This window comes from Mesoplodon mirus (assembly GCF_964341445.2).
Source record: "Mesoplodon mirus genome assembly, chromosome: 6".
NCBI classification, from domain to species: domain Eukaryota; kingdom Metazoa; phylum Chordata; class Mammalia; order Artiodactyla; family Ziphiidae; genus Mesoplodon; species Mesoplodon mirus.
Window position 1 is genome coordinate 1,985,982 of NC_138982.1, and position 17,970 is coordinate 2,003,951.

At 49.1% G+C, this 17,970-nt stretch overlaps 1 protein-coding gene across 2 annotated transcripts in view; it reads left to right on the plus strand.

The window, feature by feature from the left end:
• Positions 1–17,970, plus strand: part of EPHB1 (EPH receptor B1) — a gene marked incomplete at both ends in the record, with an annotated part of 429,300 nt that overhangs the window by 155,270 nt on the left and 256,060 nt on the right. For both annotated transcript variants that reach the window (XM_082625932.1, XM_082625933.1), the window contains one exon: positions 6,675–7,356. In XM_082625932.1, coding sequence (XP_082482058.1) covers positions 6,675–7,356 — 682 coding nt within the window. The remainder of the gene's footprint in view (positions 1–6,674; positions 7,357–17,970) is intronic.

Below are 17,970 nucleotides of genomic sequence, written 5' to 3' on the forward strand. Positions count from 1 at the left end.
TCATAGATCTTTCCAGAACTCCATGCTTGGAACTGTCTTCAGAGGCATAAGTAGCATCATCCCTCTTCTTAACTTCATTTTATAGTGGTTCTTCACTTTTGACCAAGAACTAGTGTTTCTTAGCTTGCTCATCCATCTGACTCATCAGATTGGGCTCCAGAGGACCTTTGCCTGTTTCCGAAATCCAAACCCACCCTTGGAGGATAAAGACTGTGTTAGTGTTTCTGAAGGTTGTTCTAGAAGGGCAGTGTCAATGGACCAGTGGGTAGAGTTCATGGCAGTGGTTTTGAAGGAGAACAGTGTGTTCTGTACACACATATGCACACAGTCGGCCAGACAGCAAATGCCAGGAGACACTCGGGGGCTACTCTAGAGCAACAGACCTGCAGGTTCTGACTCCAACAAGCCAGTCTGAGGAACCGAGATCTTGGAGGAACCTACCGGGGTCTTTATCGTACATCAAAGTCCTGCTCTGAAAGCCTGAACAAGTATTTTCTAATGGGTGTCATTGTTTTCTTCATTATGTTTATCTCAAGGACAGGTGGTCCATTGGCATCAATAATGATACCCTTTCAAAGGTTGTTAATATTCTGCTGGTTGTGCAAGGCTGCTTTGTTTCTTCTTCTCCCAGGGACAAGTTAGCCTGGTGGCACCTGCTATAAGTCCCCGGCCAAGGACAAGGGGCTGAGGAACAGACCAGGAACTTGCTCATTCCCTCAATTTGTCAGTATGTATGGAGGGCTAGGCACTGGGATTATCAGGAGGTCCCTAACACAGTCCAGCCTTCTAGGGGGAGGACGTCTAAGTCCACGTTGGGGAGGGTGGGTGGCGGTTGGATTTGTGGGACTGCAGCAGGACTGCAGAGCAAGGAGGTGAGTTCTAGGAGGTTACCAGGAGATATCCAGCAGGCAGCTGCATAAACAAGTCTGGACACTGGGAAGAGGTCAGTGATGCACCGCATGGTGGTTGCAGCCTTGTGTGTGGCTGAGATCACCCAGGATAAAAGGTGAGAGGAGAAGGGAGTGAGGGTAGAGCCCCAAGAAACCTGTGGATTTCACTGGTCCCAGACATCGCTGAATAAAAACGTCATCATGTAATACCAGTGTTGCAAAGCTAAATACACAGAATTATTTCGCTGTCGACAGAACTGATAAATTAGTCAAAGCATAATTCCCTGTCCTCAAGGAGCTCACATCCTGGTAGCGGAAACCAAAGCAATTAACGAATCGTTCAAAGCAGTGTATTATCAAGTGCTAAATTGTGTGGAATAGCTCAACCATACTTTAAGCATTTGGGAAGATGGTAGCTGAATATAAGCTGGGAAGGCATCATGGGAGAAATAAGACTTGAGGCCCCTCAAAGGAAAGGCTGCAGAGAGAGCTAGGCTCTGCCACCCATCAGCTGCCTGACTCCAGGCCACTATTGTGTCTCTGGGCCTCAGTATGCCCATGTGTCAACAAAAGGTCTGGGTCAACATGACCTATAGTGGCTTCCAGCCAGGTGGTCATTCTCCGGTTCTGTGTCTTGGAGGAGTTGAGATGGGATGAGGATGGAGTAGAAGAAAGGCTTCAGAACATTAGCAGCAATACCAGGAGACAAAACTGGGCACCGTCTCTGAGTGACGGGAGAGGAAGTGGCCCTGGCTTGAGGCCTGGCTGTCTCTTGCCTGATCTGCTGTCATTACTCTCTGACCAAACAACAAGCCGGGGCATGAGTCCAGGCATGAGGTAATGCTAGCCCTAGGGCATGGCCACGGAAAGCAAGAAAGAGGCCAGATAGGAAGAACTTTGTCCCGGAAGAAATGGCAACTTGTGGTGACAAATTGGGCATGAAGTTGCCAGGGGCACGCTGTCTGTGGATAATAGAGACCAGGCCAGCATTGTTGGGGGTTGAGGCGTAGGCTGGACCAGAAAACGAAGAGTGTTTTTCAGAAAAAGCTCTGTTAGTTATTAGTTACATGTCATAAAATTTACTCATTTTAAGTGTACAATTCAGTGATTTTCAGTACATTTACAGAATTGTGTAATCATCACCACAATCCCATTTTAGAATGTTTCCATCACCCCCAAAAGGATTTTTCATGCCCATTTGCAGTCACTTTCCTTTCCCATCCACGGTCTCAGGGAAATACTAAGACTTTTCTGTCTGTAGATTTTTCTTTTCTGGACATTTCATGTAAATGGGACCCTGCAATATGTGGTCTTTTGTGTCTGGCTTCTTTCACTGGGCATCAGGTTTTAGAGATTGTTGCATGTACCAGTGCTTCCTTCTTTTTTTACTTCCAAATAGTACTCCATCGTATGGCTACATTGCATCATTTCTGTCATGCCAATTAAAAATGTATGGAGCTGAATTGATCAATCTGTTCATTTATGGCTCCTGAGTTTCATGTCATAATTACTATACTTACATTGTCGCCATAGCTTCTTTTAGTATTTTTATGGTTTCATTTTTAATGTTTAAATCTTTGATTCACTGAGAATTTTTTTCTGGAGTAAGGTAGGAAATATGGATGAAAAGTATGTGTTCTTTTCCAGATGGCTACCCAGCTATTACAACGATTTAAAAAAAATGATTCACCTTTTCCCCACTGATCTGAGTTGTGGCCAACCTTTTAAATGTTGAGAGAAACTACTGATTTGACATCTAAAACCTTCCGCCAGTTACACTGCCACCAATAGGCTTGGGAGTGGCCTTTTCTCTTCATACTTATGGAGACTTGATACTTTATCTTTTTAATTTTGTGCCAATCTGATAAGCAAATTACTGTGTTTTGTTGTTTTACTGGGAGGAGATAATTATAGAAAGGAACACAGGAGGCAGTGTGTCAAATGCCTAGAAGAGGAGGCTGAGAAGCTGCCACTGAACGGAGACCTTTAGTAGGAAATTAACTTTGGAACAGGCAGTGAGAATGCGTCACAGAGACTGGAGCCAGCACAGGTCTTGGGTAGAAGAAATTGGGTCTGAATATCCATGGGGTCATATATCCAACACTGGTGAAACTCCCCCTTTTTAAGGATCTGGGAAGCGGTGTGCCCGGGGACACAGGGTACCTCAAAGCCTGGCTGGGGAGGCAGGCTTGATGCACGAAAGGGTGTTAAGGGAACACACTGCCCCTTGGGTCTGGTTAAAGCAGCCTCTCTCTGTCCCTCCGCCCACCCCCCACCCCCACCTCGGCTGATGAGAGCCTAGAGCTTCTGCTGCACCAAGCTATATTTTCAGTGTCCACTGGTCTGGTCCAACCCACCATCATCTCTCACCTGGACTAGGACAGTGATGTACATGTCCCGCTCATACACTCGTCCACCCCAGTCTCTACTTTGCATCAGAGGAATCTTTTAAAAACTCAGCTCTGATCACCTGATTTTCCCCCTTAAAACTCATCAATACCTTCTAGTTACCCTCAGGATGAAATTCGAAGTTCTCTACCGGACTCATCCTCTCCCCAGTCTTCTTCCTGCCACCTCCAGCTTCTTATGACTCTTATTCCTCAGTGGTGCCAGGGCACTTTCCCCACCACAGGGCCTTTGCACTTGCTGTCCCTGGGCCTCGATGCTCCGCCCCTCCTCTGCCCCTCTCTGCCCCCAGCAGATGCACACTTTTCCTGGCTAACTTCTATCCATCCGTCCCTCTCAGCTTGGAGGGTCTTCTCTGCCAGACCTCTGTATATCAAGTACACCCCCCCCCTCACTTGGCATCCTGAAATGTTTCCTCACAGCAGTTAGCACAATTGTAATAATTTAGTTATTTTAATAACCATTTGTCTAATTTCTGTTTCTCTCACTAGATTATAAGCTTCATATTTCTGTATTCCCAGTGGCTAATGGAATGCCTGACATAAAGTTGGCATTCAGTAAATATTTTTTTCGTTGATGGATGAATGAGGTAGAACTATAAAGCAGTGACACTGATTCCAAGTATCATAAACAAAGAATAATGTCTGTCCTCCCTGCTGGGAATGCTATTCCACCCTCATCTCGATTTCCCCAAAACTTCTCTTTCAAGGCCCCCAATCCTAATTGCCACTAACTTGGAGAGCTTTTGTGCCTCCTCCAGCCCCCTCTGATTGCTATATTTCAACCCCCGTACCACCCACAGGCAGGAGAAGAATGAAAAAAGGAAAGAAAAAGACTCCATCACGGCCTTTTCCTGAACAATGAGGAGTTATTTTCCTTTCTCTCAATTTCTCTCTACTCTTTTCCTTTGAATATACAGCTGTATTCCCCCTAATTTGCTTTGATTGCTCCCTTAGGAGTTGTGATGGAATCAATTAGACCTGTAGATTTTTATGACTCCAGGTCACCCAGTATGATTCCTCATTTTACAGATGAGAAAACTGAGGCTCAGAGAGGTTAATGTTTGAAACAGTTACTTCTGTTGGGTCTTATGATACCAATCAGTGTCATTTTCTAAGACAAATGTTCTCAATATCCCAGCTCTACAGGAGTGTAAATCCTCATTCTGTCTGTTTAAGGGTGTACTGGTGGTGATAGTCTCAGAGGTAAGGTGAGCCCCCAAAGGTGGGCTTCCTGTCCTGCTCCCACACAGCAGAGCTGCATTAGTCTTGGGTGGGTCAAGGTCCCCACCCTAATTGGGGCCTCAAGCTTCACCTGTGCATTGACAAAGGAGCCCCATGTTTGTGCTGAGACCTCATACAGCCCAATGAAATGATGGATCGTGAGACCTGCTGTGTTTAAACAATTGCAGAACATCAAAAAAAAAAAAAAATCCTTTCCTTCCCTCAGAAGTCATGTAGGGTCAACTGGGAAAATGTAATTTCAAAACAGCCATGGGAGAGAGGCCTGAAAATTTGAACTGAAACCACTGTCAGCGATGACTTCTCCCTAATGTATTTGCTCTCTGGTTCCAAAAAACCAGGCAAGCAGAACATAACTTTAATGAGCACATTTAAATAGAACATAACACAATCTAAAGAAGGAATAAAAAGTGGTTCCTCAACATCTAAAGATTCAATAAGAAATGAAGCAAGGTCTAGGTGCAGTTGGCTGTGTGCGAGGATCCCAGAAGGAGCCCACCAGCTAGAGAGGGAACTGGGCCCCCTGAGAGTGTGGGAGGGGCCTGGGGAGAAGGAGTGGCCATGGGGGTCAATGTACAGGCCTGGGTGGGTGGGACCAGCTCTCCACGTACCCATCTTTCCTCTGCACCATGCATGCCTGGTCTTCAGAAGCCCCGGTACAAGTTTAAAGGACAGCCTTGCTTTGCCCTCCTGCTCCTACAGATAATTCTGTGTAAGAAGAAATTCTGGTATATTTCCCATGTACACTTGATTAGCTTTTAGCTCTTTTAATAAAGAATTCTAATTTATATATTTCAAGTCCACACTGTGAATAATAAGCAATTAATACAATATTTAAAGAAATGGCACTTGTTTGGTTTTTTTTGTCACCACTGCTAAATAGTCAAGGACCTTGACCTATTTTCTCTTTTCACTTTAGAAGTTGAATTTCTCCTGCCTCTTATTTACTTCTTTAGCAAACACATTGGAACCTCCTGGGAAGACCCCCAGTTCTTGGGTCAGTGTCCTGAGAGCTCCCCAGTATGGGCAGCTGCTTCCTCTCCCAGCACAAGGAAGAAAGAATGACCCAACAACTCTTCTTTGACCCCTGGCCCAGAGTGGCTCATTAAGGAAGCTGTGTCTTTATGGACCCCCTCCCTTATTACCTGAAATAAGTTACTAGGTGAATTTCTTTGGCCATTCAAAGCACTAGTTTCTATTTCCTCTCTTTCCCATCTCCTTTATGACCATGGGACCACGGGTGAATTGCATGATGTCTTTTCACCTGTAAATTGAGGATGATAATCTAGTTGTATGGGGAACTGTTGAGACTATTGAGAGACATCACTTACTAAATGCATTTTTCCTCCTCTCCTTCCAATCTACAGGACTGCTAAAAATGAGAGCTCTCTTTTCCAACATGAATCACAATAGTCTCTCCCTTATTAAGAAGCTTTCCTTATTCCCTAAGTAACCCCTTCCAGCATTCTCTTCCATCACATCTTTGTTTGACGTGTGTGCACAATGATGCTTAATTTGCTTCATTAAGGATCTCTCTTAGAATCTCTACTCTTATCCACTTCAGTCTAACTTTTTCAGAGATTTATGTTATAAAACAAAAGTTTATGCGAATCTAAGTTTATTGAACAATTCTGAAAAGCTTTATATTCCTATGCTTTTTGGAGATATAAAAGTGTTTCACCACAATAAAGAAATTAGGTTCAGAAATGAGAATTTCCCAGGTGGGGGTGTCATGTGGTCAGACCCGTAATACACAGAGTGACTGTTGCGAGCAGAGGCAGTGGCATTGAAGATGAAAGTGCCTACCACTGCACGGGGCTAAGAGCTGCAGGTGGTCCCTTGGATGTAATGAGTCATTGTCACAATGAGAGCTGTGGGTTAGATGAAGGGAGGCTTTCTAGGGTGAAGTCTGTTATATTTTGGGATGGGCTGCAGAGAAGTCTTCTGAAGTCTGCTTATAAGGAGACCTTTAAAAGCAAGTTCAAATTAGGTGCGTTCATTTCTCAAGTCAAGCAGCCAGACTGGTGAGCTCGTAAGGCCCCCTCCAGTGCCAGGCTTCTCCTCCACTCTGCCTCTCCTTGTCTTCTTACTCTCTATTTTGTGTTTTTCATGTGTGTGCCTGGCCTGCTTGGTACAGTGGGAAGAAGTCAGTGGCTATGATGAAAACCTGAACACCATCCGCACCTACCAGGTGTGCAATGTCTTCGAGCCCAACCAGAACAACTGGCTGCTCACCACCTTCATCAACCGGCGGGGGGCCCATCGCATCTACACGGAGATGCGCTTCACTGTGAGGGACTGCAGCAGCCTCCCCAACGTTCCAGGCTCCTGCAAGGAGACCTTCAACTTGTACTACTATGAGACTGACTCTGTCATTGCCACCAAGAAGTCGGCCTTCTGGTCCGAAGCCCCTTACCTCAAAGTGGACACCATTGCTGCAGATGAGAGCTTCTCCCAGGTGGACTTCGGGGGAAGGTTGATGAAGGTCAACACAGAAGTCAGGAGCTTTGGGCCTCTTACGCGGAATGGTTTTTATCTTGCTTTCCAGGATTATGGAGCCTGTATGTCTCTCCTTTCTGTCCGTGTCTTCTTCAAAAAGTGTCCTAGCATTGTGCAAAATTTTGCAGTGTTCCCAGAGACCATGACTGGGGCGGAAAGCACATCTTTGGTGATTGCTCGGGGCACCTGCATCCCCAATGCAGAGGAAGTGGACGTGCCCATCAAACTCTACTGCAACGGGGACGGGGAGTGGATGGTGCCCATCGGGCGCTGCACCTGTAAGCCTGGCTATGAGCCTGAGAACAGCGTGGCCTGCAAGGGTAAGCCCTGAGGCTCTTGGGGCCTCTACCTCCTGCCCTCCTGGGGCAGGGCCGAGTCAGCAAAGGTCCCTGCCTCCAGCTCGGGGTCATAAAGGAACAGAAGAGCCTAATGGCTTCTTCTAACGATCTGGGGGGAACCCCCACCTCCAGTGCTAGGCCTGATGATTTTCCAGTTGTGTTCAACTGGATACCCGTATCTGTGGTGGGGGGAAGAGATGGGGAGAGTTCCAAATGGTGGGTAATCACTTAATAACCACTCAGGTATATTTAGTTTTGGGGACATTGGCACTCATAGTCTCCTTTTCTCTCTCTTTCTCCCTCTTTCAGACACACACACACACACACACACACACACAGACCCACACACATGCATCCAGTCCAGCCCCATGCTCTGAGGTGTGGATTATTTGGGTTGCCATAGACAAATCACTCAAGGGTAACTGAGAAATGACTGAATTTGGAAAATACTTTGGTTCATTTCAGTCCAGCTCCCACAGCACTCAGCTTGGTACCGAACCCATGTAGCTCATTAACTCAAAGCCCCCTAGCTTGGCTGTCTTCCTCCAGGGTCTCAGTGCCAGGCCCTGGGGCAGGAATGGGGTCTAGCATTAGTAGGTCCTGGAAGGAGGTGAAGCTGTTGGAATCGGGGTGGGACAGTACTGTGTGTTCTACTACCTGTGCTTCAGGATGATACAGAGTGATGGCGACTGTGCAGATGGGGGTGTCAGGGTACCCTGTGCTCACACTGACCCTCCTCAGTCCAGGAGAGCACGTGTGCAATACATGGCAATAAACGTGCTGAACTGGCTTGAGACTCGATCTTCTCTGGGAGTTAATAGAGGGGTCTAGAGGGTCCATGGCTCATCTGTTGCCTGAGTACATGGAAGCTGAAGGGTCCATGGCTCATCTGTTGCCTGAGTACATGGAAGCTGAACAGGAGGGAATCCAAAGTTGGGGAAGAGAAGACTGTTTTCCTTTATCTTTTGCTTGTGGCTTTCAAAGTTTCAGATTCTTTCAAGAGCAAGGCTTCCCATATGGACCACAGAAACCACCTTGACCCTAACTTCTTACGAGGGGTGCCCCAGTCCTTTGGGGACAAGTTGGAGGTGGGGGGGTGGCTGTGGTTGCTCCTTCTTCTCCATCATGAGCTTCATTCCAGCTGTCCCCCGTCATCATCCCCACCCTGCCTGAACATCAGAACATCCCTTGTGTGTCTCCTTCCCCACTTACCTTGCTCGCCAAACACCTGCAGGCAAAGCACCAGGCACAGGATTGCTAATGCCCACCTGCTCTGCGATCCTTTGGACTCAGCTAATTGCCTGGGCTGGGGCACTCACACAGCCTTTCTGAGGGCTTCTGAGAGTGGAGAGCTGTGCCTTTGTGTGTTTATTGGGTTTCTTGGTTATGGTACCCGTGATGGATGATGTGGAAATGGGGGGGAGAGAGTGCCAGATCAAGTGATGAATCAATGCAGACAGGTTTAAAACCAACCCAGCCTGGTCCCACAGCGCTCCTCTTTGTCCCATTGTTTGGGGGTGGGAGGGAGGTGCCCTCTTGGGCATGTGTCAGGGTCTGAGTGGAGACCCAGGCCCCAGGCTGAGTTCTTAAAGGCACAGGTGCGGCAGCTGCCAGGCATGCTTGCAATAGCACGGGTGATTTCTCCGGGCTTCAAAGGGTTGCCACACTGCACTTGCTGGCTGGGGCCCTCTTGTTTCCCATTATTTCCTGAGCAGAACGGCAGGAACCAGAGCAAGCACTGATTGGTTCTGATTTAATTGGGACTCTGGGAACAGGCTCTCATTTCTCTGGGCTAATTGGAACTTTTCTCTTTTGGGGGGTTCTTGTGTCCCTGTTGCTTGTCCGTCACCTCCTGTGGTTGTCCTGGGAGGGCCTATGGGGACAAATATGTAAATCCAAGTGGTTACTTTCCATGCTCCCTACTCAGCCCCGCCCTCCTCCTGACTTTTGGTGGATGTTCCTGATCTAGAGCTGTCATGAACCTGACCTGACTTCACAAACTACTTGTTGCAAACTCACTGGAAGCTGGAGGAGATGGGGAGCCCAGGACATCATCACTTTGCCATTTCAGAGGCACAGGCAGCCACATTTTGGTGGCATTTCTAAGAGTGGAGAGTGGAAAGCCAGGTGGCATCATGGGTCCTGCGGCCCAGCGGCCTGGCTGAGCTCAGTGCCCTAGAAAGGCAGAAAAGCACCTTTTCTTCTGTCTCAAGAAATTTAAGCTGAATCTTCCAAATTCTTTGACCTTGGCTCTGCTGGTAACCCGGGCTTGATGGCTGAGCCTGACCTCCCTCCCCAGGGCTCATAGCAAGGGGCTGCCCTGGGAGGTAAATGGGCCTGGGGCATAGATGGTGATCTTGGGAGGATTCTGCACCCTTTGGATGGGGATGGGCAGTGCATGGGGAGGTATTTGTAACTAGTCCTTGGGGTGTATCTTCAAGAGAAGGTGCTCAATTCATTTTGGATGCTCATGCTGGGGGGCTGTCAGGTGGGCACTGTGGCCCTTCACAGCAGTTCTGGGGTGGCCTGCCTAGTACAGGCGATTCTCCTGAGGTGAGAAGCATGGAGATTGGTGGATGCAATAGAGACCTGTAGGTGAGAAAGTCTTGTGAGCTTCCATCAGCTGTCCTGGTAGGACTGGAGAATGAAGGCAAGGTGCTCTCTCCCAATACAGACCTGAGAATTGATGCCTTGGAGCCCAGCTGGGAGAAACCTGGATGGTTCTGTGATTCACAGTTATGTTGATCTGATTAACTTTCTTTTCCGGATATTTGAATCTGTGCCTCTGCATGTGTCAAATCTATGGGGTGACAGAAAGAATATCTTTTATATTGTTTTTCTGGCAGTTCAGACTTTCATCACAGGCAAGAATCGTATTCTGACTTTTCCCTTTGCATCTGCTAAACCATCTCCTGTCAAAGACATGGTGACCAATTTCTTGGTTCTTCAGAAGCATCTGGGGACCAATTAGGCAGCTCAACCAGCAAAGAGTGGTCCTGGCCTAGAGCTGTTCCTGTTGTGAGGAGGGAGGGTGCTGGAAGGAAGGGGTGGCAAGCAGAGGAAGCCGTGGGGGGAGCTTGCACAGCAGGCTGTGCAGCGAGCGGCTCACACACTTTCTAGAGGTCTCCACGGCCCAAGGCCTGTTCCAGACTCATCCTTTCTGCACACGTAGGTTGGACTGATCAGGCAGAATCACAGCAGCCTGTTGACCTCACCAGTGACTCTGACCCCATCATGCATTTATCTCTGTGAAATTGTTAATTACTAGGAAAATGGCCTATATGCCCCACTTTCCAGTTTTATGCTCTTAGTTTAGCAGATTAGTGAGAGATCGTGGATTTGTTGTTCCCAACCTGCATGCCTTCCCTGCTCAGGTGGATGGCTACGTCCATTCTCTTTGTGAGTCCCTGTAGCCTAACTGTCCCTGGGTCAGGGAGGCCAAGAGCTGGTGCTTGGCAAGCTTCCTCTGTGCTGTGGAGCCTACAATGTTGCATCAGCTAAAGTCGGTCTCGGGGGTCAGCTAAGATCGTTCCAACTCTGGATGTTGGCAGGGCCTTGGCAGCTCCTGAAGAAGAACAGAGCTGTTCTCAGCTGTTCTCTGTCCCTCGTTTTGTGTCCCTTCTGCTCCCCAGCGTCCACCAAAGGCCTGCCTTGGGCTCTACAACCTCATGGACACCGTGTGTGCAGCCCTTCCCCCCGCCCCCCGCCGCCCCGCTCCTCGGCCACACTTCCCCGTCCCTCCCCCAGGTCTCTTCTTCCCTCCTTCCCTCCCTCCAAACGGGGACTCTTTTCCTTGGTAATTTTCCACCTACATGTAAATTCCTTCATGCCTGGAAACCCAAGGGACATTTTGAACCTTTCAACAGTTTTGGCACCTTTGTCAACCTGAGCGGCCGAGATGAGCCAATCTATAAGCCTGGGGGAGTCGAGACAAAAAATCTGCAGGATTTGAAGGGGGAGAAAAATGTGTCTAATTTAGCTCCTCTTGAAAAAAGAAGTTTCTGGGGCCTGTTTCCACCTCCCTTCATCCTGGGTGTTGAGAGAGAAACTGGGGGCCTGACAGAGCGTGTGTGTGTGTGTGTGTGTGTGTGTGTGTGTGTGTGTGTGTATGGTGCTGTGCTGGTGGCTGCATTCAGGGGCACTGACGAACCTTTTCTTCTCTGCTCTCTGGCCCATCAGCTGTTGGCTGGTGACCAAGAGGAAGGCCACAACCTAGACGCCTCCTCTCAGCCCCAGGGAGACCCGCTCTGCGGAGCCCAGGGTCTTTATCACTGCAGTCCGGTAAGATGAGCTTCATGATAGGATCGCCCAACGGGCTACTTCATTGAGAAACCTCTCGGGCCTCCACGGTGGCCCTGCCCAGCGCCCTCCAGAGAGGCCTCCTATGTAATTGGCTGGACGTAATGGGCTGTGACACCAGCATGAGCAACAGTAAACAGAGCTGGAAGGATGCCTTCTGCCTCACTGACTCCAGCACACGGGGCAGGGGTGCGTGGTCCCAGACTCTGGTGACGGCAGGGGACAGCAAGGAGAACAGGGGAGAGGGGCAGCTCTGGGTTCCAAACCCCTTGTGCTCTGCATCGCCCCTTCTGCCTTTGAGGGACAGGGATAGAAGCAATCATGATTCTCCCAGGTCAGCGCTAGCGTATAGAGAATGTTCGGGGCATGATAGCTGTCCTGGATAGAAGTCCATGACTTAGTAAATATTATCAAAGATGATGACGAAGGTACCATACGGTCATTATTGAGTCGGTGTGGGCAGTGGAGACATCACGGGGTGAGCAGTTCAGCTGGGGCTCTGGGCCCACCACTATTGCACCATGAAGAACCATCGAGCCTGAAACAGCCCAAGCCGGGGGCTGGAGGGGAGGGTGGGGGTGGGAGCGGGCAGGATACGGAGAGACCATCTATTCTGACTGCCTCATTTATCCATGGAGAGAGGGCAGCCAGAGAGCATCTCTGGATACCAATCCAGGGAGTCCTGTTGGGTAATGTCAGAGCTGGATCAGGACCCAGGTCTGGGAGGCCACCATCTGCTTTTGCTTCTGAGTCTGGTTTTTGTTGAAATTAACCGTCCTTGGATGCACAACATCTGTTTCCAGGAATATCCACCCCCTCTCAGCTGTTTTCCCATGAACACTTTCTCTGTGTCTGTGTCGTCCCTTGTTTTATCTTGGGTCCAGGCACTCCGTGGAGCTGTGCTCTATGGTCATACATTTCCGCACTGTAAAGCACAGGGCTCCACGTTGACTACCCTCATCTTCTTTTTAATCTTTCTGGGAGCAGTACCATCTCTCCAGATGTTCTGATATGTTGACGTGCCTGTGAGCCATCCAGAGGGGCATGGCATCTGGGCGGAGGTGGGGTGGGGGGGTGTTGACACCAAGCTCCCTAGGAAGGGTGAGGTCTAAGGCTTTGTGCTTCCAGAAGAGGACAGGGGGGATGACAGGGCTGTGGGCTGGAGGCCTGATTGTGGCTCTGTAATCAACATCAAGGAACAGCATGGGCCCCGAGGGCTGGACCCAGGCTCATGCAGGGCTGTGGTCACACTTACCCCCTTTGCTTCCTGTCCCCAACTCTCTCTGGAGCTGGACAGCCCCTGTATGCAGAACCTGAGCACACCCATCTGCACAAACATCCTTGCCTGGAGGGTGAATCACCACTTTTGAGTTTGAAGCATGGAGATGAAAACTCCCACTGAATCTGAGCTTGCCTGGAGCTGGGACCCTCCGTTCTGGACCACAGGAGCTCTGATGATCTGAGCTCTGCTTCCACGGCTTTGGCCCATTGACAAGCTGTGTTGACAGTGCCCTGATGCTCCTGGGCCTCAGTACTCTCTCAAGGCAGAGAGGTGAAGATCCCGAGAAGAGTCAGCTCAGGGCAACTGCAAATGGAATGCATTCTGTTTGCATACCGCCAGGAGCAAGCCTTATTTCGCCAACAGGGCCATGGCAGGGACATTGAGAGAGGGACACCCTGGCCTTTCCCTAGGGGAGGGGTCTCCGTCTGCAGATGTCCTGTCTGTACTGTCCTTGCTGGCTAAGAGCTGGAGTACCGGTTACCTGGTCAGGCAGCTGCAGCTGAGCCTTCCACTTTTGTTTCAAGGGCCAGTTAATGAGGCCGGGCAGGAAAACCCCAGAGAGATGTGGCTTAGGACAGAGGAGTGTGTCTCGATCTGCCTGGGGCCCCGGGAGCCATCCTGTATGACAGAGAGCATCTTGCCTTCCTGTGTGCCCGCCCAGCCTGCCGCATGAGGAGTCTGTGCAGCTGCAGGTGTACTGGGTTCACCCTCTCGTGTGTGTGTGTGTGTGTGTGTGTGTGTGTGTGTGTGTGTATGCGCGCACGCGCGGGGACACTCATGACCTAAGAGGTCGGGAGGAAATCAGCTCAGCTGCGTCAGGCCCTGGAGAGGTTGGTGAGGGTTAGGAGGCACTGTGGGAAGCCTCAGGAGGCTTCTTGGGATCACAGGACAGAAATTTAGGGCCAGGGAGGGCCAGGAGCAGCCCTGACAAGGGTTTTCATTGAGGGTGGGACCGGTTCAGGAGAAGGGCTGCATCAGGCCCTTCAGTTTCTAGCTTGTCCCTGGCATCTGTCTGGAATATCCCACCAACGCTGTGGGCACATAGTGCCCCTAGTGGGGGCTGGAGTTACTTGGTCTTCAGGTATGACCCTTGGGGCCTGCTCAGGTCACCTCCTTGCAGGCCTTGGCAGTTCTGGCCTCCCATTCCTCAGTCTAGTTGGATTCCACTTGTGAGTTCCTGTGGATGGAGTGTCTCTATGCTCATTCTTTCTCTAGGTTCTTATTAGACACCTACTGTCACCAGGCCCTTTATACTTATACACTCAGATGAAGAGATTATACTTCTGAGAATCTGCTAGATTCTTAGCTCTTAGAAAGCACTTGCAATATCCAGATGGCAAGGGGAACACAAGTGGCCTATGGAGGGTGGCCCCTCCCAGCTAGGTAAGGCCTCTAAGCCCACCAGATGACACGTACTTTGCTTTCCCATGGCGGTCCCCCAGCCTGCTCTTAGACACCACCAGGGATGGGACACTCTGCCTTCCTGAGGCAGCCTGGTTCATCACGGAGCCCTTCTTTCTAGGACTGAAATGACTCAGGGGCCCACCGTTCTTGTTCCTGGGTTGGAACTTTTAAGCAAATCTCCCTTATCCCAAGTTACCTTTTGTTGTTGTTATTTTTTAGATGCTTTGAACAGGTAGAACATATGAAATTAAGTTTCCCTTTGACTCTGGTCCCGATCGGGTCCCTCACTGTTTTAGTTTCTGGTATTCTCTTGCCAATACGGTCCATGCATTTGCACACCCAGAATGTAGACAAGTCCTTTCCTCATCTACACAGGGCTTACTGCACAGGGTTTGTCACCTAGTTCCACACACACACACCCCACCCACCTTCTTGCTTAACAAGGAAAGTTAGCAGTAGTTTGGTTGGTTGTATTACCTAGAAATCTGGCCTCTTTCTTTCCAATGATTGTGTAATATTCCACTGGACGGTTGTACCTGTATTTAATTGGTCCTTCATTTATATACATGTAGGTTGCATCCTGTGTTTTGCTACTTCTAAACAATGTTTCAGCAAACATCCTTGTGCCTTCATCTTTGCACTTAGGAGTGAGCATATCTGTGAGATTAATTAATTAATTTATTCAATGAATATTTATTGAAGACTATCTGTGTGTCACAGACTTTTCTAAGAGCTAAGATGTAGCAAGTTCTTAGAAGTAAAATGGCTGAATCAGAGTATATAAATTTTTAATTTTGATAGATATTCCCAAATAGTCATCCCAAAAAGGACATTTTCTTCCAATTTTTGCTCCCACCAACAACGTATGAGGGTTCCTGTTCCCCGTACCTTTGCCAAGATAATACAATATCAATTGTTTTTATCTTTGCCAATCTGATAGATAAAAGTTGGCCTCCCACTGTGGTTTCAGTTTCCGTTTGTCTTGCCATGAGGGGCATTGAACATGGCAAAGTTCCATAAATTGCCCTGTTTATGGGTTGAGACGCAAGCGTTCCTATGTAGGTGGGTGTGCACTTGGCAGTCAGTTTGGAGTGTGTTCGCTCCACGATGACGTCTACCCTCCACTCTCCTCTGGTCCCTTCTCTCCTGGCCTTCATCCCACCCTCAGGCATTCTTTGCCCATCTCTAGCGTCAGGACATTTGGGCACGTGCTGCGCACCTATTTCAGTGTTTCCCGACTGTGGTAGGGGAAAGGAGAACAGGTGGGACAGGACAGGAGTTGGTGCTGATGCCAAAGGGCCACGCCACCCCTCTGGCCAGTCTCAGGAAGGCTGGCCAAGCCCGGTGTGGGGGGAAACCCACATCGCTTTTCCCGTCCTTCTCCTCCTGCCCAGGGCCTGTTCTGGGCTCCCTGCCCCCCTTCCTGCAGTCCTGGTCTGCCCCACGCGTCCCTCAGTTCTCACCCCTTGCCCAGTCCCTCCACCGGGCATCGCTTCCTTTTACTCTCTCAGCTTAGCTCTGGGGCCTCGGGGCTCAGCTCACCCTGGTGACTCCCCCTCCACTGCCCCGTCCTCAATCACCAGCCCTCAGCCGGCGCCTCCTCCAGCCTCCTCTTCATGTCTTCCGCAGCCTCTCACCCTCATTGGACCTGCCACCCCTTCCACGGCAGCCCTGATCTGTCTCAGCCCCACCCCTGACCAGGTGTCCTTGCCCATCCTGCGGAAGCCCCAGGCCTACTTCTGCCAGTGGGCGTTGTCTTAGCCCTGGGCTGCGGCTCACCGCCTCATTCTCTGTTTGGTTTTGTCTTCAGCTCTGCAGCAGTTCTTTCTCTCTGGGGCCGTGGACTTCCCACCTCTCTTACGAGCCTCAGCCTCCCTCTCCCCTCTTCCTCTCCTCTCCACTCCTCTCCCCTCTCCCCTCCCTCCCTTCCTTCCTCACTACTTTTCTGTTTAAATCTATTCAGGTTAAAAGGTGAGTCCGCTTAAAGAAAAATAATAAGTTAAATAATAAATTTAAAAATCTGGCATGTAGAAATGGCCCAAAGCCATCAAGATAATATGCAAATGACTGATGTTTAAAAAACTGCTGACGTGCCCCGTTTACCTAGGTTAAGAAAGCAGCCCGTATGCTCTGCAGGGCCGTCCCACACTCCATTGTCAGATCATGCTGACGGCTCTGATTCGGGTACAGAGCAAACTTCTCTGCACTGGCTTTCAGCTTGCACTGAGGCACGAATGCAGCGTGGCTGTCATGTATAGAGCGCTCGTGTGCACCGGCTGCTCTGCCGGATTCCTCTCCTGCATTATCTCCTAAATCCTCACTGTAGCCCTATGAAGTACATACAATCATCATGCTCGCTGTTTAGTTGAAGATACTGAGGCACAGAGAAGCTAAGCAGCTTTGCCGAGGTCATGGCTGATAAGTCTCATTCTATATTCTTCTGACAGCTGGAGAAGAGCAAGACTTGCTTAGGGGCAGCCCTGTGTTTTGTGATGGGAGCTAAGGCTTCAGTGTCCCGCGTGGACTGAGATATAAGCCTTCCCTAAGGTACCCGAAGAAAAGCCATCAGAGTTTGATCAGCATTTTCCATTGGCTAGGGATGAGCCAGGAGGTTCATGGAGGAACCATGCTCACGGCAACAATGAATCAAAGACACACCCCTCCGGCTCCATGGTCAGCCCAGCTCTCACCCTTCTCCTCCCCAAGCTCCCTACGGGCAGGGCCACCCCTGATGAGCCTCTGTGTCCCAAATGCCTACACTGCGCCATCTGTGAAATGAGAACCAAACAAAACACATTGAAAACAAAATTGGTGGAAGCAGGATGTGCAGGGGGAAGAAAGGCTTTGCAAGTAAGTCAGACAGAGAAAGACAAATATCATATGATATCGCTTATATGTGGAATCTAAAAAAAAAAAGTGATACAAATGAACTTATTTACAAAACAAAAGCAGACTCACAGACTTAGAAAACAAACTTATGGATACCAAAGGGGAAAGATACTGGGCAGAGTGGGGAGAGATAAATTGGGAGTTTGGGATTGACATGTACACACTACTATATTTTAAATTGATAACCAACAAGGACCTACTGCATAGCACAGGGCTAAATATTGTGTAAGAACCTAAATGGGAAAAGGATTTGAAAAAGAATAGATACATGTATATGTATAATTGAATCACTTTGCTGGATGCTGAAACTAACACAACATTGTTAATCAACTATACTCCAATACAAAATAAAAATTTAAAAAGAAAAAAAAGATGTTTAAGAAAACATCTCAGCTGAACTGGGCAGTGTAAACTCCGAACAAACCAGGCAGGAACGGAGCGCGAGTCCGATGACAAGGCGTGCACTCGGAGAGGTGACGACGGCAGAACCAGATGGAGGAAGTAACCAGTGATGACAGAGGCCTTGTCTGTCTGTTGTCCAATAGAGTGACACGTTGTACACACAGGCACACACAGACGAAAATCAACAGAGCAGTTGCAAGCCCATACGTCATGAAACCCTTGTGCTAAAAGTTGGTGATAATGTGTCAGTTTGACAGAGGACATAAGGTCAGTGTAATGTGTGTGCTTCAAGCAGAAAATGACAATCTGCTCTTTGCACA